The 26,104-nt window shown below is 34.5% G+C and overlaps 1 protein-coding gene across 9 annotated transcripts in view; it reads right to left on the bottom strand.

Annotated features, from left to right (window-relative positions):
• The window catches only part of CSNK1G3 (casein kinase 1, gamma 3), a 103,940-nt gene that overhangs the window by 30,471 nt on the left and 47,365 nt on the right, over window positions 1-26,104 (bottom strand). For all 9 annotated transcript variants that reach the window (XM_011963720.1, XM_011963724.1, XM_011963721.1 and 6 more), the window contains 2 exons: window positions 13,587-13,735; window positions 11,157-11,391 (listed from right to left, as the gene is read on the bottom strand). In XM_011963720.1, coding sequence (XP_011819110.1) covers window positions 11,157-11,391; window positions 13,587-13,735 — 384 coding nt within the window. The remainder of the gene's footprint in view (window positions 1-11,156; window positions 11,392-13,586; window positions 13,736-26,104) is intronic.

Genomic DNA, 26,104 nt, shown 5'->3' with positions numbered 1-26,104 from the left:
GGGGCAGGTTTTTCCCACGCTGTTCTCGTGATAGTGAATAAGTCTTACGAGACCTGATGGTTTTATAAGGAGTTTCCCTGCACAAGCTCTCTCTTTGCCTGCCGCCAGCCACATGAGATGTGACTCGCTCCTCCTTGCCTTCCGCCATGACTGTGAGGCCTCCCCAGCCATGTGGAACTGTAAGTCCATTAAACCTCTTTCTTTTGTAAACTGCCCAGTCTCAGTTATATCTTTATCAGCAGCAGCAGCAGCAGCATGAAAACAGATGAATACACTTGTTTTTAATAACACTTGTTATGATTTAAAGATACTATGTTTGCTTTTATTTAATCCATATATATACTTCCACCAGACTGCAAGTTGAAGAAGTATACATCAAAATTGGTAGTCATTAAGGCTACGAGACTGGAAGACTAGAGAAGAGATTTCAACTTGCCATTTCACAAGCTAAAAATATGATATAATGGAGAGTTGTTTTTTTTTTATATCTTGTACTTTTTGTTATAAAATATAAGTATACGCTATTAAAAATAGCAAATTTTCCAAAATAAGTAGTGGCCTTAAAGTCCCTACATCCACTAATGAAAGTGGGGATGAGAATATGAAAAAAAATGTTATGACTTTTATAACAAAAACTTTACTTCATTAGATTCTGGTAGTCTTAAGGGTATAGTTTGATAAGTTTTAACAACACACACACCTGCATAACTACTACCACAATCAAGAGGCATTTCTAATGCTCCAAAAGGTTTCCTAATGTCTCCTGCCTATTACTCTCCTCCAACTCCCACAATACCATCAGCCTCAGGCAACCACTTATCTGCCTTCATCACTACAGATTAGACAGGTGCACATGAATGGAATCATACAGTATAGATTCATGTCCAAATTCTTTCACTTACTAAGTTTTCAGGATTTATTCATGTTGTTATGTACAATCATACCTCATTACTTTTTAATGCTGAGTAGTACATTAAAATGTGTTTATTCATCTGTTGACAGACATTTGAGTAGGTTCCAGTTTGGGGCTATTGTGAATAAAGCTGTTATGAACATTCTTCTTGTACTAGTCTATGTTGACATAGGTTTTCATTTATGTTGGGTTACTATCTAGAAAGGGGATTGCAGTATGATGTTGTAAGTATAGATTTAACTTTATAAAAACCTTCTATACCGTTTTTCCAAAGGGATTGGGTCATTTCACATTTCTACCAGCAATGTACGGGAGTTTCAGTTGTTTCATAACCTGTCCAACCTTTAGTATGGTCTTCTAAATTTTAGCCATGCTAGTGGCTATGAAGTATAAGCAGTAATAAATCCTTTCAGAAAAGCAAACTTCAAAGTATGGGTTAACTGACTTAACTTGCATTTCACTGGTGACTAACGTTGAACTTTATTTCATACGTTTGCCCATTTAATAAATTGGGTTGTCTTATTAAACAGTTGTAATAGTTCCTTGTATATTCTGGATACAAGTTATTTTCGGATACATTTTGCCAATACCTTTTCCCTTCAAGAAAACAGTTTGCTATTTTTTTGTTTCCTTAAGAGTAGGTTTAAAAGAAACTTTACATTTTGATGAAGTCCAATTTATCAGGGTTTTTTTCCTCTTATTTTTTATACTTTTTGATGTCCAATCTAGGAAATCTCTACTCACAGGACCACAAAGATCTTCTCCTGTTTTTTCTTCTAGAAATTTTATAGTTATGGTTCCTACATTTAAACCTATTATTCATTTTGAAGTAATTTTTTTTTGCTTTTGGTGTGGAGTAAGGATTTAGATTTATTTTTTTCAAACTGATATCTAGCTACTCTCGTGTAGTTTCTCAGCAAAACTATCCTTTCCCCTCAAGTTGCTTTTGCACCATTCTCAAAATTCAATCAACCATCTATGTATAAGTCTATTTCAGACTCTGTATTCTGACCAACTTATCTTTATCTGCCTTCATATCAACACCACCCAAAATAAACAGAAGGACAAAATAATGACAAATGAGGAAATCAATGACGAGACGATGACCAATGGACAATCAGTAATGAAAACAAAAGCTGGAATGGAAAGTTCAATAAAATCATTAATCTTCTTAGCAGGCTAAAAGAAAGAAACACAAATTACCAACAACAGAAGAAACAGAGGAGGCATCAGAACAGATCCCACAGATATTAAAAGAATGATAAAAGAATACTAAGAAACAATCCAATAAATTAAACAACTTATATGAAATGGACAACTATCTTGAAAGCTACTAATAACTAAAACTGCCTCAAGAAGAAAATGTAAATAGCTCTGCATCAATTAAAGAAATTAAATTTATTATTTAAAAACTTCCCAAAATACAATCCAGATAGCATCGCTACTGAACCCTATTAAACAGTTAAAGAATAATACCAATTCTACACAAACTCAGGATTAGAAGAGTTCCCAACTCACTGCATCACCCTGTTACCAACAACAGATAAAGACATTAGAATTAAAGGAAACTACAAGAAACATTCCTCATAAACACAGACACGAAATCCTTAAAAAGATAATACCTCATGACTAAGTAAGGCTCATCCTAGGAATGTAGGTTTGGTTTAACTTTTAAAAATCAATCAATGTAATTCACCAAATTACAAGAATAAAATATAAATCATGTCATCATCTCAGATACAGAAAAAGCACTTGACAAAATTCAACATGTATTAATGATTTTAAAAAACTCTCAGCAAACTAGGAACTACAGGGCAACTTCATCCTGACAAGAACTATGAAAAATGTCAACTAACATAATTCTTAAATGATAAAAGACACTCCTAAGATCGGGAACGAACAAAGATGTCCACTCTTACCCTTTCTATTCAGTATTGTACTGGAAGTTCTTGCCGGTACAAAGAAGCAAAGGAAACAAAATTAACAGATATTTAGATTGGAAATGAAGAAATAAAACAACTGCTCTTTGCAGACAACAGGATTGTATATGTAGAAAAATCTAAATAATCTACAAAAGGTCTATTACAACTAGTAGGTGAGTTTTAGCAAGGTTACAGGATATAAGGTTAATATAAAATCAACTGGGGCGAGGCTCGGTGGCTCACACCTGTAATCTCAGCACTTTGGGGAGGTCGAGGCAGGAGGATAGCCTGAGACCAGGAGTTCAACACTAGCTTGGGCAACACAGAGAAACCCCAACTTTACGGAAAAAAAAATTTTTTTAATTAGCTGGTGACTGGGTGTGTTGGCATGCACCTATAGTCCCAGCTACTAGGGAGGCTGAGGTGGGAGGATTCCTTGAGCCTAGGAAGATAAGGTTGCAGGGAGCCATGGTTGCACCACTGCATTCCAGCCTGGGCAACAGAGCAAGACCCTGTCTCTACAAAATAAAAATAAAAATCAACTGGATTTCTATACTCACAACGAGTAAGTGAAAATTGAATTTTAAAACCAATACCTTTACAACAGCATCAAAAAACACGAAATATGTAGGGATACATTTATCAATGTATATGCAAGACATATATGCATATAATATATATACTATATATGCATATAGTTTAAAGAACTTAAAATACAGTACAGTAGGGACACATTTATGAGTGTATATGCAAGACATATATTATATGCATATAGTTTAAGAAACTTAAAATACAGTACAAGTAAAAGTATGCTGAGCCCTACAGTAAGACTCTTTGTTAAGGAGAGAAACTCAATATAAAAGGCAATTCCTCTTTGAATTCTATCCAAGAGGAGCTTTAGTCACATAGTGCTAATAAGCCACGGTCATAAGGTGATCTCGCCTACATGGTTCTATCAGAGAACAGTATTAGTCTCATAACCCACAAAGCATTTCAAAATTCAAGCCATAAATATTAGCTAGTAAAATAAATCTACTACTAAAACTCAGTCTGAAATGCTCTTGACCCTCATAATTCCTTTCTTTGTGTTCTTTCACCAAATGACATATCTGGAAATACATTTTACCATGTAGTAAGTTATAGAAATCACAGGAAGGCTTTCTTTTTGAAACACAGTAACTAAAGAACACCCCCTAGGGTCTTTAGTAGTTCTTTTATTATGAAAAAAATCTCCCAACAGTAATCTGGCCCTTATTAAACCCTGTTCACATTTTTTAAAGCACTTAACTACAAAGGCCTGTTTGAAAACGAATGTTTTTCCACAAGGCCAAGAATCATTATAAGAACTCTTGCTATGAGCACCTAAAGAAACCAGAAAGTCATTATTTTTCTTTACAATAGGTATCATTAAAGATTCTTTTAAAAAGGTCTTGAAACCAATTTAAAAAGGTACACAGTCAATTAAAATTTTCCTCTTCAGGAATATATGTACCATACAAAATAATCAACACGTATTAAGCATCCGTGTCCATGCTTTATATACACTATCTTTCAAAATTACAGCTACACTGAAAACAGTTATTTGTAATCCCAAATAAGGAAAGTAAAGCTCAGAAAGATTAAGTGACTACTTCAAAACTAGGTACCTAATAAGTGAAGGGCAAGATTTCAGCCCACTTGTCTACATTTCTTTCATTTTGGAAAGCATTTCATCACTTAATCAAATGTTGACTGGAAACCTTCTGCAATGCTTTCCTATTTAAAAATTCTACCCTTATATCTCAACATTACTTATTTTTCTTTTTTTAATCTGATTTCATTACTTACTTGCCTAGCACTGTTTCCATTTCAATTGAAATTTCAATTCAATTTTCAACAGAAAAATATTTCCTTTTTCGTTAACTCAAATTTATCGACGCCTCACATAGAAACAGAAAATTTTCTATGATACATGCATATATTTGCAAAAATAAACTTACTACTGCATTTTCTAACATAATGAAAAACAATGAGGCCAAAAGACATGTTGGCTAACCTAAGTAGGGACATGAGAAGACAGAGAAGACAGCTCAAACAACAAAAATTCTCCCTGAAGAAAGTTTAAATCATTTCTTATAAGTAAAAAAAAAAGATACACATTATCTACTACAAGGAAGTAAAAGGTTCACTTCATATTTCCTTCTTAAATATTAAGTTACTTTAGTTGGCACTACCCTAAAAAAAAACAAAAATACATCTTCCTCAAGATTCATTGAGCTCAGTTTTCAAAATTATATAACAAGGATTTAAAAAAAAAAAAGAGGGAGAACACAATCCTAAAAAGGAAAAGAACAAAACACAATTATGCAAGACAATACACAGCAACAGTTCACTGAACACCGAATCTAGTAATATAAAGAAAACTTAGAAATAAAAGTTTTCTGTGCAACTGAACCCAGTACATGCATTCACTTAATTCCTAAAGTTCTTCTGAAATCTAGTTCTCTTAATTTAGACATAATTCTAGTAAGTTTGGTGATAAGGTCAAAAGAAGTAAACCAAAGGTAGAGAAAAGCAAAGTATTGCCAGCAGTAGCTATACTACATACAATATCAAAAAGTAAGGGATAACACAGGTGAAAGTCAAAAAAAAAAAAAAAAAAAAACAGAGAAAGAGGATCTATTAAAAAGTATAAATAAGGCCAGGAGTGGTGGCTCACGCCTGTAATCCCAGCACTTTGGGAGGCCGAGGCGGGCAGATCACGAGGTCAGGAGATGGAGACCATCCTGGCGAACACGGTGAAACCCCGTCTCTACTAAAAATACAAAAAAATTAGCAGGGCGTGGTGGTGGGCGCCTGTAGTCCCAGCTGCTTGGGAGGCTGAGGCAGGAGAATGGCGTTACCCTGGGAGGTGGCACAACTTGCAGTGAGCAGAGATCGCGCCACTGCACTCCAGCCTGGGCGACAGAGCGAGACTCCATCTCAAGAAAAAAAAAAAAAGTATAAATAAAATTGTCTCCAAATTTATTTAAATACAGATATCCATCCTAACCTTCTCCAACTGATCTTGAGAATATTGCTATATAATAGCAATCATATTAAAAAACTATACCCTGAAACATCAAGAAAATATCAATTATGTTCATTATACTCTAACAAGAAGTTATACAATACATTTTAAACTGTTAAAATTACAAAATGTAAATACATGTTTTTGAACTGCAGAAAAGCTGTGCGAGCAGCTTAAAGAACAAGCCTCAGAAATTGAGACAATTAACTCAGAAATTTAATTATATGAATCACACCACAGAATGACAGCACAGAAAGAAGGCATTTTTGGAACACCGTAATTATGTGGTTCCTTCTCTCCTATTCAGAGAACTTACCACTTAGAAGCTTGAAACATCATTCTTCTATGAACACAGGTTTTTACTAACACTTACGAAGCAACTCCCAACTTATCCCTCAAATGCTAGTTTTTTTTTTATTCTTGAATAATAAATAAAAATTTTAAAATAAAATACTTGATTTTTATTTCAAGACTACTCATCAAAGAGAAATAGACATTATTTACTTAATATCAAATGACTTCAACAAGAGAAGACATAAAAGGGAAAAACAAGTCATCCAAAGGAAGATTATGAGGTTCAAGGCAGCTGACAAAAGTCTTTAAAAAGATATTAAAAAGTAGACACATGATCAGATGTAACACAAAAATAATTCAATATGACAACACTAAAGAAAGTTTTCATGGAAGGACACCATGGAAATCCACATCTGTAACACAAAGCATTATCAAGATTGCATCTTAGACAGAGACTTAAGCAGATATAAGAAAGGTATAAATGTGAACTGCAACATCTGCCTTCTGAACATAAATCACCTAGTTAAGATCAACAGATACTACAAGAATAAAATGTTAATTCCTATTATGTGATTTTACACTATTCTTCTATATTATTATATTAGGAACATCTTTTTCCTTTTTAAGTCTAAGATAGTGTCAGTCTCCAAAAAGGAAAAATACTTACAAACCCATATAATGTTCCTTTGACCAAACTCTCTATTTTGAAAAGTTCATGTGAGCAAGAAGTCCTTGAGTGCCTAAGAATGAATGAATGGATGGAAAGATGGGTGAATGAATAAGGCTTTAAAAGTAATCACCAAGATCCAGGCAAAGCAGGGAGGGCAGAAATAAGATATGCACAAATTAAAATCACATTAAAAAGTCATGTTTTATCTGCTCCTTTTCCTTCTTTATCTCTTCCTGACTCCTCACAAAACCAAGTACTCTAAACTTAAAACACCACTATGTACTCCATGTCCAAAGGCATCACAATTTACCAAATGTTTTAGTTCCTCAGCATCCAAATTCATATTACCTTAGCTTACTCTTAATTTTTAAATAGGAATTCACGTAATTTTCGACACAAAATTTTTTTAGCTGTTAATATTACCCACCTACTCCTGAGTTTTACATGAAAACTGAGGGTGTTTATAAATGGGGAAAAGTAAACATTAAACATTCGTTGTTTGCTACACCTGCCAAATAAATAAATTTTTGTTTTATTCCTGAAAGAGTAAAGAGAGATTATTGTAATAGTTAAATCTCATTTCCCAGGTACTGATGACTTTTCCTAACAATGACAAACATATCACACTCACTTTGCCATTTCTACAAATAGAATGCTGTTACATTTACCATTGTTCAGATAAGGAACATTAGGCCTTAAGGAAGTTGTGACTTCATGTCTCACAACAAAATAGTGGTGAACCTTTGTTAGTTGTTATAAAATAGTCTGCTAACAACTCCCGTAAAATGAAAATTTCTCACAGTCACTGCACATGTAAATAAAGTGTGCCTGGTTTTAATAGAAGTCACAATCCCAAAAGTTGTATAGCTACCCAATCATATTTTTAAATCTATCAGGAAAGTCAGCTATTGAAAGCTACTCCCTGAACATATTAACTGAATAAAATTCGTGTTTTTTAATTTTAAATATTTGAAACTTACTTTTCTTAAAAAAAAAAAAAAAAACAGTAAATTTACATTTCTCAGGCATTTCAGATGTCTGAAAACAAAAAATACCATAAGCCTACAGTCAATACCATAAGCCTACAGTCAGGTCAGCCAGGAAAGATGCCACAACCTACTGAGTTATGATTGAGAGACAGAGCAGGGACATGCTCTGTAGAATAGCTAAGGCTGAGGAGAATGGTTAGAGAAAAAGCTAAGATCAGGATCTGAAAGTTGGATTAGATGACTTCCAAGATCCTGTCCAAATCTATGATAGCATATCTGAAGGCACTTTTGAACAGCAGTAATGGATATATATTGATTGGTTCACATTTCTGTCTATCTGTTGTGAGATGTCTAACAACAACTGAAAGCAGAATAATACCTAAAAGCAGATAATTAAGTTTGTACTTTCTCTGATATGAATACTGAATGTGGCAAGTATAATCTAGAAGTGACTTTTTAAGAAACAAAAGTAATTCAATAGGAAAGAATATATCATAGAAAGAACCTCAACCCCTATCTCACACGATATAAAAAATCAATTCTGATGGATCACAGATATAAAAAGCTAAAACTATAAAGCTTCTAGAAGAAAGCATAAAATGTAATGAAGGTAAAGATTTGTTTACCTTATCACATGAAGGTAAAGATTTGTTAGAATTCAAAAGGTAATAACCATAAACAAAAAAATGGATAAACTAGACTTCATAAATACTTAACAGTTCTGCTCATCAAAGGATACCACTAAGAAAATGAATAGGAGCAAGCCAAGACTGGAAGAAATTATTCACAATGCATATATGTGACAAAATAATCATACCCAGAATATATAAAGAACTCTATAAATTAACAATGAAATGACACACACTTCTCAAAAGAAGATATACAAATAGCCAATAAATACATGAAACAGATCTCAGAAACAATAATCACAAGGAATTAAAAGACCACCCCTTGGCCACTAGAATAGCCACAGTGAAAAAGACTGACAACTCTAAATGTTGTCAAGAATATGAAACAAACAAAATTCTCATTCATTATTGGTGGAAATAAAAAAAGGTATGAACACTCCCCAGGACAGGCAATTTCTTATAAAGTTAAATAATACCTGCCATAGGACCAAACTGAAAAATATGCCCACAAAAAGATTTGTAAGAATATTATACAAGTTTTATTCATAAGTCAATAACTTAACCCAAATATCCATCAACATTCAAATGGATAAACAGTCTGTGCTATGTCTATGCAATGGAATATTACTTAGCATTTAAAAAGAATAAACTACTGATATTTGCAAAAACATAGATGAATCTTAAAGACATTATACCAACCAAAATAAGTTGGATGATTCTATTTATATGAAGTAATAGAATCAGCAAAACTCAACTGTTGTGATACAAATCAGACCGGTGATTGCTTCTAGAAAAGGAGGGGAATGACTAAGATGGGTAAAATGGAAGTCTATAGGATAATGAAAGTGTTCTAAATCTCGATAGTGCTGTGGATTACATAGTCTGCACATTCATTAATACTCACAAATTTATATAATCAAATGTTGTATACTTTACCCAATGTAAACTTTACTTCAAATAAAAAAAAAACTCTTCAATAAAATAAGAATTACAAATGCTATAATTCTATTAGACTTGCTATATAAAGTGGCATCACTTGGCAATCTGAAACTACTTTCTGAGTATCCTCAGCTTTTAAAAACAAGTAAATATATTATGAGTAGTGATAGCCAGATTTCTCACAGTTGGTTAAAAAAAAAAGATACAAATATGGAAAAGGGATGGGAATTACAAATATAGAAAAAGGAAATACTATTTTCTACTGACAGACTGAAATTAAAAGTGTATCACTGTAAACTCAAAATTTTTAACAGATATTAATGTATGTGTGTCACACACACACATATATAAGCATATTTCTATGTGTGTATGTATATACATACACGCACAAACATTTCCTAGTTCTGCTGCAGAAAGCGCCTGGCAGTAACAACATACCACAGTAATGAGCATATCCAGTGGCCAAATCTTGGTTTCTAAATACCATTATCCAATAAAAGGATTCAGAACTTCTTGGAGAAAAGGACTGATTATGGGGCTGCAGAAGAGAAACTGCAAGATGAGTTTATTTATAAGAACTTGCTGCACCAGAAAGAAAGAACTCAAAGATTCATGAGAACATGTCAAAAGGACAGAGAAGCCAGCTTGAAGGGGCAACCAGTGGCCACATCTGGAACCCTTTGGCTATCAAAATAAATAATAATGCATTCAATACATTACATTAAATAAGGTAAGAATTAATAAGTTCATATAGACATGTCAATAACTGGGGGACAAGGGAAAGCTTCCGCTTGCATTAGAATATCAACTGACAAATAAGGAAATATAAATATTAGAAATAATGGAGTTAGAAAATCATCAATGGATGCTAAATCTAGAGGGTAAAAATCTGATGAGGAACATGTTTACATAATCCCAAAATCTAACTACAAGAAACTTTTCAGTAGAGAAATTTGGCAGATATCACCCAAGCAAGTGATCCCAACCTGATGCACTAAGAACACATCACTTCTGTGATATTTGTGCTCAAAATGCCTACCCAAATCTAGTCAAAAAGAAATAACAGACCCAAATTGGAGATATCTTATAAAATAGCCTGAGCTCCTAAAAAATATTAAGGTCATGAGCCATAAAGAACGACTGAGGAACTGTTCCAGATGAAAATGATTGAAGGGATATGATAAATATGAACCTGGGTGAAGGAGGAATGCTATAAAAAAATCCTGTGAAGTTGATATTGTTTTACTCTTTTTACCAATAAGAAACCCCTTAAAAAGATTAAACTTGTCCGAAGTCACAGCATACAGGTAAGCCAGCTCTGCCCACCTCTAAGGTCATGTACTTATTAGGCTAGTTGCTATTTCTGTGGCTAGCCATACTGGAGAGCTATAGTCTCAATCCATTATTTCCACATGCATTAAATTCAGTTAAAATTTGGTATTCTCTCATATTTTGTAAGAGAAAAAATTAAAAGAATCCCCATAACTGTATCAAAGATGCACACTTCATTATATAAATACAAAAAATACAGCGAATGTAAAGATAGCTGTCACTCATTTACTCTATAGTAACTTACTTTCAAAGAGTTTTATTAAAATACAAGTGAAAGTAAACTCTAGGTAGATCTGATAAATGAAAATTATAATAAAAGCTATTGTAATCTGCAAAAACTGAACCATAACAAATAAAAACGCACAGTGTTAGCATAGCTGCTGAATTCAAACTTCCATACTTACGAAAGTTACACATACCTTTTCCTAAATGTGTGTTTATGCTCATATATCTAGCTGTTCCTGTAAGGCTCTTGTGTTCTCTGTATGGTATGTGTTTCTTTGTCTCTGGATCAATATATTCCTTTGCCAAACCAAAATCTATAATGTGAATAACTTGCTGGGTTTTGTTTCCTGGTCGTCCTATTAAGAAGTTCTCAGGTTTTACATCTCTGTATATCAAGTTCTTTGAATGGACATATTCCATGCGAGAAATCTTAGTTTAAGAAAAAAAGAAGAGAAGTTTTATTTTGGGCTTTGACTAGCCTAAGCAAGTACGATAAAGGCAAGACAGAATGAAAACATACAAAAGAAATAAATCAGAAATTGTTTCAACCCTTTAAAAGTAAAATGATGTCAGCCCATCATTCTTCAAATACATATAGCAAATTGCAATTTAAAATATTTGCCTTTACTATTACGGTCACTGCTAAACAGGAGTATTTGAATTTTATGAATTCCTTTCATATCAGTAAGTCTGATTCAATCAACACTTTCAGAGGATGCTACTTCATAAAATCAAAAAGCCATACTGATACAAGACCTTGAACTCAAAAGTATAAGCAGACATATGCAAAACGTTGCAATATAGTCTTCCTTATCAGTTCAATAACCAAGCAACTTTTACAAGTATAAAAACAACAGCACTATTCAGTATCTTTTTCTTTTTCATAACATGTTTCCCTTACTTTTTCCTAGGTATTAAACATTTAAAAATGAGTAATCTTCAAGTGAGAAAGATCTTAAAGCTAGAAAAGTCTGGAATCCAACTCTAATATTAATAATATAGCTCATTTTTATTAATTATTTTACAAATTCTCAATGTTCACTGCACAAACTGTCATAAAATAGAGTATTACACATAAAAAAATAAAACTGCTTCACTTAGTGATAATCATGGTCAACAATGCAATATGGTTACATAGGTCATTCTCGTTTGCTTAACAAACTTTGCAGCATATAATATACAATATTCTATGTCTATAGATTCTTAATGATATGAGCATTTTCAAGGTCATGAAATATTCTTTGTTTTATTTGGGGGAGTTGTTTGGTTTTTTGGTGTTTGGTGTGTGGTGGGCGGGGCGGGGCGGGGGCGAGCGGACAGGATCCCACACTCTGCCACCAAGGCTGGAATGCATAGCTCGCTGCAGCTTCAACCTTCAACCTCTGGGTTCAAGCAATCCTCCTGCCTCAACCTCCTCAGCAGCTGGGACTACACAAGCACACCACCACACCCGGCCTTTCTTTTTTTTTTTTTTTTTAATTTTTTGTAGAGATGGAGTCACACTAAGTTGCCCAGATTGATCTTGAACTCCTGGACTCAAGTGATCCTCTAGCCTCAGCCTCCCAAAGCACTGGAATTACAGGCACAAGCCACCACACCTAGCTATGAAACAATCTTTAATGCGCACTTTTTAATAGCCGCATATTTTCCTCTGGCTATTAATTTATTCAACTAACCCTGTTATTTCTGCACATTTGGGTTGTTTCTCATTTTTTTATTATAAACATCCTTTCATATAAAGCTTTAAGCACCTGTGAAAACATCCACAGGACAAATTTGTAGAAGTAGAATTAATGAGTCAATGAATAAAAACAATTTTAAGACTTCTGCAGCACACTTCTATTGGCATTTATTTCAAAACTGCCTTAAAACATTCTCTAACTGTTATCCAACGGATTCCCTGAAGTCTAAGTAGTTTATCAAGACTCTCTAATTCATTAGTTTGCCTCTTGTTTTTCCAGGTCATAAAGTCTATTACCAAAATTAAGAATCCATGTTTCCGGCCGGGCATGGTGGCTCGTAATCCCAGCCTGTAATCCCAGCACTTTGGAAGGCCAAGGCCAGGTGGATTACAAGGTCAGGAGATCGAGACCATCCTGACTAACATGATGAAACCCCGTCTCTACAAAAAATACAAAAAAATTGGCCGGGTGTGGTGGCACGCACCTGTAGTCCCAGATACTCGGGAGGCTGAGGCAGGAGAATAGCTTGAACCTGGGAGGCAGAGGTTGCAGTAAGCCAAGATCTCACCACTGCTCTCCAGCCTGGGCAACAAAGCAAGACTCTATCTCAAAAAAAAAAAAAAAAAAAATCTATGTTTCTGAGGTTCTCTTTTGAAGTATTCATCTTTTATATGAAGAAATGGCTAGTGACAACTTAATTATCAAACTGAGCATTTTGATCTTAAAGCAATTATTATATTAGTTTTCATACAAATAAAATATACTTGACTCAGTTATTTTAAGTTACATGGATCCCAGAAAGACAGTATGAAAAGTAGAAACATTTGTATTAGGTCAAATGCTCTGTAAGACAGTATCACAGAACTTTAAACTTTTAATATGAATTTGTGACCAACAACCATGTAATTGTTCAAACAACTTCAAATACCCTGTTTTACTTACCAGTTGTATAGCTATCATGAGAACTGTTTTAAGAGAAAATGTTCTGTCACACAAGTCAAACAAGTCTTCCAAACTAGGTCCCAGCAGTTCCAGCACCATAGCATTGTATTTACCACAAGGGCCAAAATAGTAAACTTGAGGTATACCATCTGGGGGAAAAGAAATACTCATTTAATAATTTCATCATCTTAAATACTAAGGTTTTCCTCTTAAAAACTGGTTTTAAAATTTAGTTTCAAGAACTAAAGCAGTACTATCACTTTTTCCAGATACATAACTTTTCCTTACCAAACCTCCCCACCTCCCAATACCTTCTCTTTGATGTTCACACTGTAGCCTGGATACACCTCTATTGCAGCTGCATGACTGAATTACATCATAAACAGTACTTCATTCTTTCTCTCTACCACCTTACTACTGGACAAAAGCTGGGCTTTTTAGCTTTATATTTCCATAGCCTGGAGAAATGCTTAGCACATAGTTAAAAGATTCCAGTTCTGTTGAACAAGAGAGTCGCTACTGGCTTTAATAACCCTGTGGTAGGCATACTGCTAAGATCACCACTGTCAAGATTTCCATCCTCTGGTTTATACACCTTGTATAAATGCCTCCCCTTGAAAGTGGGCAGGATTCCTAGGATCTCACTATTGTGACCAGGCTAACTTACATGGCAGATGTAATCAAGGCTCCTATCAGTTGACTGTAAGTTGATCAAAAGGAAGAGAATCCTGGTGGACCTGACCTATTCAGATGAGCCTTTAAAAGGACGATCTAGAAGTCAGAGATATTGGAAACAGCAGAGAAACTCTCCTGCTGGCCTTAAAGTAGCAAACCACCAATGCTGTGGAGCAAGTCACATGCCAGATAGGAATCCTCAAGGAAGTAAGGGCCACAGTTCTATTGCCATGAGGAATTGAATTCTGAAATGAACCAGTGAACTTGGAAGAGAGTACTGAGGCTCATGTAAGAATGTAGTCCAGGCTTACACCTTAATTTCCACATGGTAAGACTCTAAACAGAAGACTGAGCTAAGCCATGCACGTATTCCTGACCCACAGAAATTGTGAGATAATGAAGTCTTTCATTTTAAGCCAGTAAGAGCTAGTAATAATTCATTACGAAGCTACATAGAATAATACAAACTCCAAATTTGAAGTCTGAATGCCCAGAAGTCATCTGTATTTTATTTTCAGAACTAACAGATTCCCAATAAACTGAAATATAAGTGATCAATTTACTTTATATGGAAGTTGTCAGAATCAAAGCGGAGTCACTTGTATTAAAACCCTGACAAACAGAGCTAGAGAAGGAGATGAAGGGAGGGTTCTCACACATATATATGCCTGATAACAAGAACTATCACAAAAGACTGCAAAAACCACAACCTGGAACAAAAGCCACCACAACCTTATAAAAAATTACTCTGCCAGGACATCTGCCCAGGAACTGCCTGTCCAACCATGGACTGATGCCATTCTTGTTAATGATCCTTGCAGCCAAGGATAATCTCTCAAAACAACTTATGTGACCCTCCTCATTTTTCCTTTAAAAATTTTTGTCTTCCGTTACCTCCCTGAATATATTCACGTATATTCCTACTGTAATGCCCATTCCTAAATAACTATCATTTTCTTTTAGACAGTCTCCCTCTCTATTATTTAGTTTGAAACTTAACACTGCATTTATCTATTAGCATGAAAAAATGAACTTCTTCCACCACAAATGTCTCAGTTTTACTTCCAAGTGATTTTTTTCAATATATTGAAAGAGAAAACAAATCTAATGAAAACTTCTCATTCTTTTTAATAAAAAGTTTTTTTAAATATAACATTCTTATTATTTACCCTATTATTTTGAATATAAATTATTGCAGGACAGAACAGAAAACAATGAACTAAAAATCAAGACAACTACATTCTTAGTCTAACCTAATATTCATCAGCTGTGTGGCTAGCTTGTCATTCAACCTCTCAAGTGGGCCTCAGTTTACTTATTTACAATAATATTAGTGATTTGGATAAGACAAGTATTTCTTGGATATGAATATGAGTGAGGCAGCAGAACATCTACAGGTGGGAATGTAAGCTAGTGTAATCACTGTAGTCCCAGCTTCTCAGGAGGCTGAGGCAGGAGGATCGTTTGAACCCAGGAGGTGGAGGTTGCAGTGAGCCAAGATCACGTCACTGCACTCCAGCCTGGGTGACACAGCAAGAATCTTTCTCAAAAAAAAAAGAGAGAGAGATAGTGTAATCATAGCAGGAATGGATACAAATTCAAACTGCATACACGGTGCCCTCCCCAGAAACGGAGATTCTGATACACCCCAATATGTATATATCAGGACCCCCTGCAAACACACACACATCACATATGCCTGTCCCATCTCCTCCTGCTACTGGGAATCAAAGCCACTCCTACCACAGCCACTCTTATATGTATTTGTCATATCTGCAAACACACACACATCACACATGCCTGTCCCATCTCCTTCTGCTACTGGGAATCAAAGCCACTCCTACCACAGCCACTCTTATATGTATTTGTCATATCTACCCCTCACATGTGTAAAGGCAGAGAAAAGGTTCAGAAACAGGGAATGAGAGGTTTGTTAAGTTTATTCCAACTCTAAAATCCTGCTTTTACAATGTTATATACATTAAGAAGCTGGAGATGAAATTAAGATTTACAAACAGCTCTCAGCTACCAAGCTTTTAAAATTCTTTCCATAATGCTTTTTCTCCCTCTCTGCCACTGAAAGTTGTTAATTTACATCCTCTCAATTTAACAATCTCTAATAACTTATTCCACTCCAGTTTGTTACTTCTGATATGCAGGGTGCACGGAAACTAGACCAAAACTTGTTAGAACTATATACAAAATGTAAAAATAAAAAGGTTTTGAACTTCTTCAACAAAAGGACTATCGGCTGCGTGCGGTGGCTCATGCCTGTAATCCCAGCACTTTGGGAGGCTGAAGTGGGTAGATCATTTGAGGTCAGGAGTTCGAAACCAGCCTGGCCCACGTGGTGAAACCCCGTCTCTACTAAAAATACAAAACGGCCGGGCACGGTGGCGCGTGTCTGTAATGCCAGCTACTTGGGAGGCTGAGGCAGGAGAACTGCCTGAACACAGGAGGTGGAGGTTGCAGTGAGTCAAGGTTGCTCCACTGCACTCCAGCCTGGCTGACACAGCAAGACTCCATCTCAAAAAGAAAAAAAAAAAAGGACTGTCAGAAGGTTTTCTACTTCCTTCTGAACCACCATCTATATTCCCAATAGTTCACGTTGTTGAGAAATGACTTCTGAGTAAGACAGACAGCAGTGTATTCTGGTTTATAAAATGACTGCTTTTTCAAAAGTTTTCAACAGTTTCCAAAACAGGAAAACCATTTAAGGAATTTCACTGTCTTAATTAATTGAACAAATACTTACTGAACATATACTATAACTTTATGGAACTGGGTTGGGCATTACGGATATATAAGTGAATGAGAGACCATGCTAAGAATGCTTTAATCCAGGAATACAAAGTTGGGTTAATATTAAAAAATCCACCAATATAATTCACCATAATAACAGAAGAAACGGCAAAAACCATAAGATCATCTTAATGGGTGCTAAGAAAGCATTTGATATAACACTCAAAAATTTGGGATAGAAGGTTTCTAAATCTGATAAAGGGAATACAGGAAAAACTACCAGCTAACATCACATTTAAGGTGAAAGATGGAATGCTTTCCATTAATGACTGAGAGCAAAACAAGAACATTCACTTTTAACTTTGCTATTCAAGAGTACAATGAAGCAAAATAAACAAATAAAAAGCATTCTCAAGAATGAATGGACTCTTACTTCAAGAAAACCTGACGTATTACCAATAATAAAATTAAAGCTTTCAAGCAATTCTAATTTTGTAAAAATTTTTATATGCTATGATGACCTTGACAGTTTTCCAATACTTAAAAACTTGTTCTGATGAAACTATGGTGATATTAGCTATTATGATTTAATGTTGGGTAGTGAAACGTGTTAGTATTTGAAATACATGCATAACTCAATGAACCAGTGTCCTCCAAAAGATAATGCATGTAGTTACAAAATCACACATGGGTAAATGGTTCATTCAAACTACAATGGATTTTAATGAATGAGAGCAGAAAAGGTTTTTTGGTATGATTTCTATACTCTACATTATAACTGACCTTTAAGAAATGACTACTTGTCAAATTTTGGTGTAGTTTCAAAGGCATATTTATAATTTAAAAATCAATTAGTCAAGACTGACAGCTGTGGGTTAAAAACATTGATGAGAAGAGAAAGTAGTACATTTTTGGAGGAAAATTACCCTATCCTTTTGCTTTTGGCGGAAAATTACCCTATCCTTTTCAAAGTAAGCATAAGTATGCATATAATGATGTTCAAGCTTCACTGTTTGTTACAGTTACAAAAAGAATTGGCAGCTACCTAAAAATCCACCAATTCTATGCTAATTAAACAAAGTATTAGCTTGGTGCAAATGTAATTGCAGTTTTTACATTGTTGGAATTTGCTGTTTGATATTGAAATATATTATTAAATGTGGTCATGTGTTTCTCATTTTATTATTTTTGCTAATGACTTATTACTTGTTGTTTACTTAAAATTTATTTTAGACTATGGAAATGTTAGACAAAAAGCAAATTTGAGTGATTTTCTTATTTGAGTTCAAAAATGGGTCGTAAAGCAGTGGAAACAAGATGCAACATCAACAATGCATTTGCCCCAGGAACTGCTAACAAACATACAGTGTAGTGATGGTTCAAGAAGTTTTACAAAGGAGACAAGAGTCTTGAAGATGAGGAGCATAGTGGTTGGCCATCAGAAGCTGACAATGACCAACTGAGGGCAATCATCAAAGCTGATCCTCTTACAACTATACAAGAAGTTGCCAAAGAACTCAATGTCGACCTTTCTATGGTCGTTCAGCATTTGAAGCAAGTTGGAAAGGTGAAAAAGTTCAATTAGTGGGTGCCTCATGAGCTGAGCAAAAATTTTTTTTGAAAACATCATTTTGAAGTGTCATCTTCTCTTACTTCACACAACAATGAACCATTTCTCAATCGTATTGTGACGTGAGACAAAGAATGGATTTTATATGACAACCGGTGACAACCAGCCCAGTGGATGGACCGAGAAGAAGCTCCAACGTACTTCCCAGAGCCAAACTTGCACCGAAAAAAGGTCATAGTCACGTTTGATGGTCGGCTGCTGGTCTGATCCACTACAGCTTTCTGAATCCCAGCGAAACCATTACATCTGAGAAGTATGCTCAGCAAATCAATGAGATGCACCGAAAACTGCAATGCCTGCAGCGGGCATTGGACAACAGAAAGGACGCAATTCTTCTCCATCAAAACACCAACCGCACATTGCACAACAAATGCTTCAATGGGCTATGAAGTTTTGCCTCAACTGCCATATTCACCTGACCTCTCGCCAACCAACTACTACTTCTTCAAGCATCTTGACAACTTTTTGCAGGGAAAACGTTTCCACAACCAGCAAGATGCAGTAAAAATGCTTTCTACGAGTTCATCAAATCCCGAAGCACCAATTTTTACGCTACATGAACAAACAAACTTATTTCTTGTTGGCAAAAAATGTGTTGACTGTAATGGTTCCTATTTTGATTAATAAAGATGTGCTTGAGACCAGTCATAATGACTTAAAATTCTCAGCCTGAAACTACAATTATGTTTGCACCAACCTAATATGTCATATCCATTCTATGGAATATAATACAGCCTTCAACTATCTTTGGAGATAACTGTAAAAGACAAACTTTTATTACTTCTTATAATACTGATTAAAATTTTTGTTGTTTTAAACCATGTATTACTTTAAAAAAAATTTTTTTTTAAATGGAGTCTCACTGTATTGCCCAGACTGGAATGCAGTGGTGCGATCTCAGCTCACCACAACCTCCGCTTCCCAGTTCAAGTGATTCTCCTGCCTCAGCCTCCCAAAATAGCTGGGATTATAAGCACCTGCCACCATGCCCAGCTAATATTTTTACTGTATTTTTAGTAGAGACAGGGTTTCCCTATGTTGGCCAGGATGGTCTCAAACTCCAAACCTCAAGTGATCCACCCAGCTCGGCCTCCCAAAGTCCTGGGATTACAGGCGTGAGTCATCACGCCTAGCCTTAAAATATTTCTAATGAGTCATTGATATGGTTTGGCTGTGACCCCACGCAAGTCTCATCTTGAATCGTAATTCCCACAATTCCACATGTTGTGGGAACCCAGTGGGAGGTGACTGAATTATGGGATTGGGTCTTTCCTGTACCGGTCTCGTAATAGTGAATGAGTCTCACAAGATCTGAAGGCTTTAAAAACGGGAGTTTGCCTGCACAAGCTCTTGTCTGCCAGTGAGATGTGCCTTTCACCTTCCGCCATGATTGTGAGGCCTCCCCAGCCCCACAGAACTGTAAGTCTAATAAACCTCTTTCTTTTATAAATTGCCCCATCTCGGGTATGTCTTTATCAGCAGCAAGAAAATGGACTAATACAGTCATTAAACATACATATGAATAGAAAAGATAATACAAGAAAAAAGCAGAAAGCTAACAGATTACTGGAAGCACTGGTGATTTCTACTTTCACTTTTTTTAAAAAAAACTTTTCCTAATTTTTATTATGAATGTATGCTATTTTTGCAATCAGGAAAAAAAATTTTTTTTTTTTTTTTCTAGGACCACAAAGAAAAACTTAAAATGATATTTATATCAAACTATAATTTTATTTCCCAGAACAAGTCTGGACAGTTTTTTTTTTGTTGTTTTTTTTTTTTTTAAAATCACTGAGCAAACAACTTAAATTTTTAAGAGTTAAGAAGAACTGCAACTAACAAACAGAGGTTGAGGCAGGGTACACCCTAAGCAAAAACAAACCAAAACCACCACGGCAACGTAAATGGTAGGTTATATCACAAGGTAGAGATTTTTTAGAAATGAGAGAGATAAGGAAAAAGAGGGCACGAGAGGCTCAGAAGGAAGGTTTGTTCTTATACCTAGTGAATTTTCAATTATAAAATCTTACTCCACCCATTCCAGTGGTTCTAAAATTATTTTTATTTGAGACTAATATAAAAAGCTATCCGCTGCGAATTCATGAAAGTTAGGTCTGATAATTTCCAATATCTTTACTTTTCAAGAGTTTATTTTTCCCAAAAGCTCAAGGAGTATGAATACAAAATTCACATATCTGAAAATATAATCTCACCCTCGCTCCCCAAAAATTCACTTCATTAAATATCTCATTTAATATGTCAGTGTTCCTTTTAAGTGACAAAACAAAATTAAGTCACACAACAGTAATACATAGGAACTATTAAAGACTGCTTAGTACTTTGTGTCAAGTTTTTAAATACTTCAACTACTAACAGGTAAGTATTAGTTAAGTAGACCATTAAGGAAATAATATCATGATCCATTTCACAGTAGTATCATGATCCGTTTTCAGGTCTAGAATTCTTCACGTAAAATGTAAAATACTGATATAGTTTGGACGCTGTACCCTCTAAATCGTATGTTGAGTTATAACCCTCAGAGTTAAAGGTGGGGCCTGATGGGAGTTAACGGGGTTACTAGGGCAGATCCCTCATGAGTTTGTGCTTTTCTCATGATTGTGAGTTCTTACGAGATTTGGTTTAAAAGTGTGTGGTACCTCCCCCTCACTTTCTTTCTCTCTCTCTTGCTCCCACTCTCTCCATGTGGTAAGCTGGCTTCCCCTTTGCCTTCTGCCATGACTGTAAGCTTCCTGAGGCCTTACCAGAAGCTGAACAGATGCCTGGCACCATGCTTCCTATACAGCCTACAGAAGCATGAGCCAATTAAACCTCTTTTCTTATAAATTACCCAGACTCCAGCATTTCTTTATAGCAACACAGAACAGCCTAACACAAATAGGAAGAATTAGAACAAAAGTACTAACAAACTTATAGGAAATTTAAACTTCCTGATTTAATTTAAAAACAGCTCTGATTAAGAAAACCTAAATCGTGGCTAGAAATGCTAAGTACAGAATTATCACACAGTATTACCCTATCTTTTTTTAGGGTAATTTTGCATTAAGGCATTCTTAACCTTTAGCACAAATGCTTATACTCCTAGGTCAACAGTTTTCAACATGTGGCCTGAAGCTCCTGAGGACAGGGGTGGTCTGTGAGACCCTTGCAGGAAGTCAGTAATATCAGAATTATTTTGTAGTAACACAAATTTTTTTTTCACTCTCATTCCAGAGACTATGGGACTTGTGTTATCACAATATACTAAATGCAGAAGATATGGGAATCTAGCTGTTTACTATTAAGCCAGACATTAAAAGAGATTTGCAAAATCTGTAAAACAATGTTACTTTTCTCACTGTTTTTGTTTTGGAAAGTATATCAACAAAATTGCCTTGATTTTAAAATGTCTCAATTATTATTTTTATTTTAAACAAATATAGAAACATTTTTATATTTCCGTGTTAATTTATAACATGGTAAATATCAATAGCTAAGACCCACAACAACAAAAGTGCTCTGACATACTCAAAAAGGGTAAGAGCATAAAAGAATCCCGAGACCCAGAAGTTTTAAGAAGTGCTGTCCTAGCTGAATAGTAAGCGCTGCTATGAACCAACAGGCGTACTGAGTTACAGACTTGGTAACAGTCCTTCCATTAAAAGACCACAGTATCTGCCTGTAGTAGTAAAATTCTATCAGTTAACCCCAAATAAAAGGAATCAAGTTGGTCCACTGTAAAAAAGAGCAACAGTCCTTTCTGTGATGATTTAATTTACACATTTAGAAAATATTCTAACATTCAAACAACATTAAAAAAAATAACATCGCTGACAAACAAAAATTTATCTGTTGCAAAAACTGAAAAGAATTTAAGTTGTTATCCAATTTGGGCCTATAAAATTTAAGGAAAAAATGGACTCTATGATTCTTCCCCCTCAGTCCCTAAGCTACAAGCTTACAAATCTTTTATTCTTGCAACGTGTTATATAACACTTAAAGCAAAACTAAATATGAAATTTTCGTAGTTTTTCATGGTTTTATATTTTTTATCTTTTTATATTGCAGGAGGAATTACAAAATTTATGTATATTTAGTAATACCCTATTCAAAAGTATGGTTTGCTTTTTAAGATTCCTATGTGCTTAACCACTGAAAACACTATAATATTCACACCACACACAACCACACTAACACCTGCACCATATAAACCAAACTAAAACCACTATCAGGAAACACCTCTTTCTTACTTATAATGCATAACGTTCTTTAAATGTACCCATTCTCCATAAACTACAACTTTAACAGAAAAAAATGTATATTTCCATCTACTATGATAGTAGTACCAATGTAAGTATATATTCACATATAAATAAATGCTTAGCAATGCAAAACTTGTAGAAATTTCCATACAGAGAGACTTCTTTAAAGAATCAGAAGCATTACATATTTTTAAAGACTTCTTCTAAAAGCAATTTAGCTATGACAGAAAAAGGAATTCTAAGAATATGCTACGTAAACTGTTGGTTATCTGGGCTGAGATTAAGTTTACACTACTGACAAACTCACTCATCTCATATTTTCATTATTTTTGTTAATATCAAAATATAGTAATATTCTAAGTATTTATTCACTGAACTTTCATGCTTTTTACAGTACTTCCTTCCAATTTTATCAAACAACAGCTTATAATATACATAGAGCAGAATTTTTTGAATATCTTACCTAAAACATGGTCTGAGAAACTTGATCTGGTAACTGTGAATTAAATAAGTTTTAGATACTACCAAATGGTTTACACCGACAACTTTTAACAAAGTTTATACTATTACCCATAATACTTCTCAAAAGTGAATAGTACAATAAAATTTCCGTGCAATACAAAATCACCAATGTTCATTTAACCAGCAGATGGAACTAAATTGTCTTGAAAAGAAAGTGAAAATGTAGGCATCTATAAACCAGAGTAAAAAATGTAGAGAGTACATAAATCCAGACTTTATAACAAGGCACAAATCAAGAAGGCAGAAGGATCAGCATAAAGAAGAACGAAGGGGCTTTTCAAACACCTTCCAAAAGGCAACATTTTTATAAGGAGTTATAATTTTAGTAACAGCACCTGTGGCTACCATCAAATTATTGCTTAGAACTACATAGTCCAAGGAATCTCAACAAGTCAAGCCACTTGAGAAATGATGATTTAACATATGCATGGTGTCAAACAGTATTTTTAATATTTCTATAGTTAGAGATTTGCCAAGAATAGTAATTTATGACAGAGAAAAAGATCATTAACTTCCTCTGATAAGTAGTAATTTATGACAGAAAAAAGATCATTAACTTCCTCTGATAAGTAGTAATTTATGACAGAAAAAAGGTTTTATTTCCTATGATTAAAAATATCAGCTAATTAATATGTTCCAAGGAATACATTAATTGCAGTTTCTCCTAATATAGCCTATTTAAACTAATGTCAAAAAAATTAAGAAGTGTTACTCAGAATCGCAGATCTTCAAAAACAATTTTCCCATAAATTTCAAATATGTTCTATGCATTTTCATGAAATATCAATAATTCAAATATACTTATTTTCAAGTAAATGAAGAAACTGAGTTAATTCTAATAAATTAAAGCCCACCCTTCTCAAGAAAGTGATTAATTTTAGATGGCTGAGTTGTACAGTTCAGTAAGTTTTAATACGAAACTTTCTGCATATCTCCTTAGTTACCACTTCCATTAATTAGAACATTCTCATCAATAATTTTTTCCTTTGATCTCTAGTTGTCTAAAATGAGAAAATAAATTTACCTAATCATAGGATAACACAAATGAAATTAATTTTAAAAATCTGAAATTATATTATTTGTCCAGAAATAGAATAAACTCAAAATTAATAATATAATGATTTTGTGTAACATTAAAATATCAAACTTTAATCACAGGATCACAGAAGTTAGAAAACTATAGGAAATTTGAAGATTATATATCCCAACTTCACATCTAATGAAAGAAAAGTTTATTATTATTTAAAAATTTATTCTTTCAACCATTTACCAAGAACCTACAACTGCCAATCATTCTGCTACCAAAAAGAAAAAGATGAACATATCATTATCACCGCCCTCAAAGAGTTCAAAATTCAGTGGAGAAGACATAGACAAATAATAATTACCATATGATAAAAGAAAAATAAAGGTTTCAAAGGTTTTCATATTCAAAATAATATCAGATCAAATAAGAGGCTTTTCTGGAGAGGCAAAGATGTCAGAAAATGCATTGCTAAGCAGGTGACATTTAGCTAAGGCTTAAAGAAAAAAGGAATTCATTAGAAAAGAAAGATATTCCAGAAAGAATACAGACATGTGAAAATAGTAAGATCTACTCGAAGAATAGTAAGTGTAGTGCAAGTGAAAAGTAGGTCAGTAGAAAGAAAGAAATTTGGACTTTATACCAAATGATTGTGCCCCTATGTGCAGGTAGAGGTAAAAAGGGCGTTGAGATATTCAAAAGAAAGCCCAATTTGAAGAAAAGTGACAATGGGGACTGGAAGAGAATGAAGTCAAGAGAGATTTTAAGAGACAAAATTGACAGAACTTTACTACACCAATATGCCAAAATCAGAGGAGGCTAACATTTCAGCTTGAACAGATGTGGAACTAATGGAATCACGTAATCCAAAAGACCAAGCAGGAAGGTCTTTTAAGAGAGAGAGAAATTGTTGAGAAAACAAGGGCAAAAGAAGGTAGGGAACTCATTCCAGCTATATAAATTTCTGATTTCAGTAGGGATATTCATATGCAGCTAGACTTAAAGAATGGAAGCAGGAGATAAAGAACTGGAAGTTATCTTTACACAAATAGTAATGTCATTTCTTCCTCCTTCCCTCCTGTTACAAAAAATCCAAGATTGCAGGATGAAGCCACACCCTAAGGTTAGGAGCCTGGTTCCTTACTTTTGAGCAGCTGTACCAACCCTACAATTGCCCACCTCTGAACTCATTTGTCTCACATTATATACCTTTACTTGTTTAAGCTACGGCGGCCACAATTTTTGTCACTAAGAGTCAAATCTATTTATAACCAATGGAGTGGTCCACACAACTTTGTTCTTGCTATTCTTTTCTTGTCAACCTCTATACTCTCCTCAGGGAGATCTCATCCATTTCTTTAGCTTTAAAAACCATCTATGTGCTGATGACTCCCAAATCGAGGTCTTCATTTGACTCAATGAATACTGAGTAGATGTGACAAAACAAGACTATTCAATACATTAAATTTTTGCCATCACAGAGAGTGATAATGGTATAAAACAATATTCTAATCCTATGCAAAGCTAAATAATGTAAAGAGGGATATTGTCAGAGAAGCTACATAAAGAGAAAGAAAGAAGCATGGATTTACAGAAGGATCAAAACCCAAACAGGCAAAACCAAGTTGTGTATTTTTTCACAGATACCTCACTAAATAATTCTAAA

This window comes from Colobus angolensis, unplaced genomic scaffold, assembly GCF_000951035.1.
Source record: "Colobus angolensis palliatus isolate OR3802 unplaced genomic scaffold, Cang.pa_1.0 Scaffold62, whole genome shotgun sequence".
NCBI lineage: Eukaryota > Metazoa > Chordata > Mammalia > Primates > Cercopithecidae > Colobus > Colobus angolensis.
The sequence above is the reverse complement of the archived record's forward strand: the minus strand, read 5'-3'. Positions and strand labels throughout refer to the sequence as shown.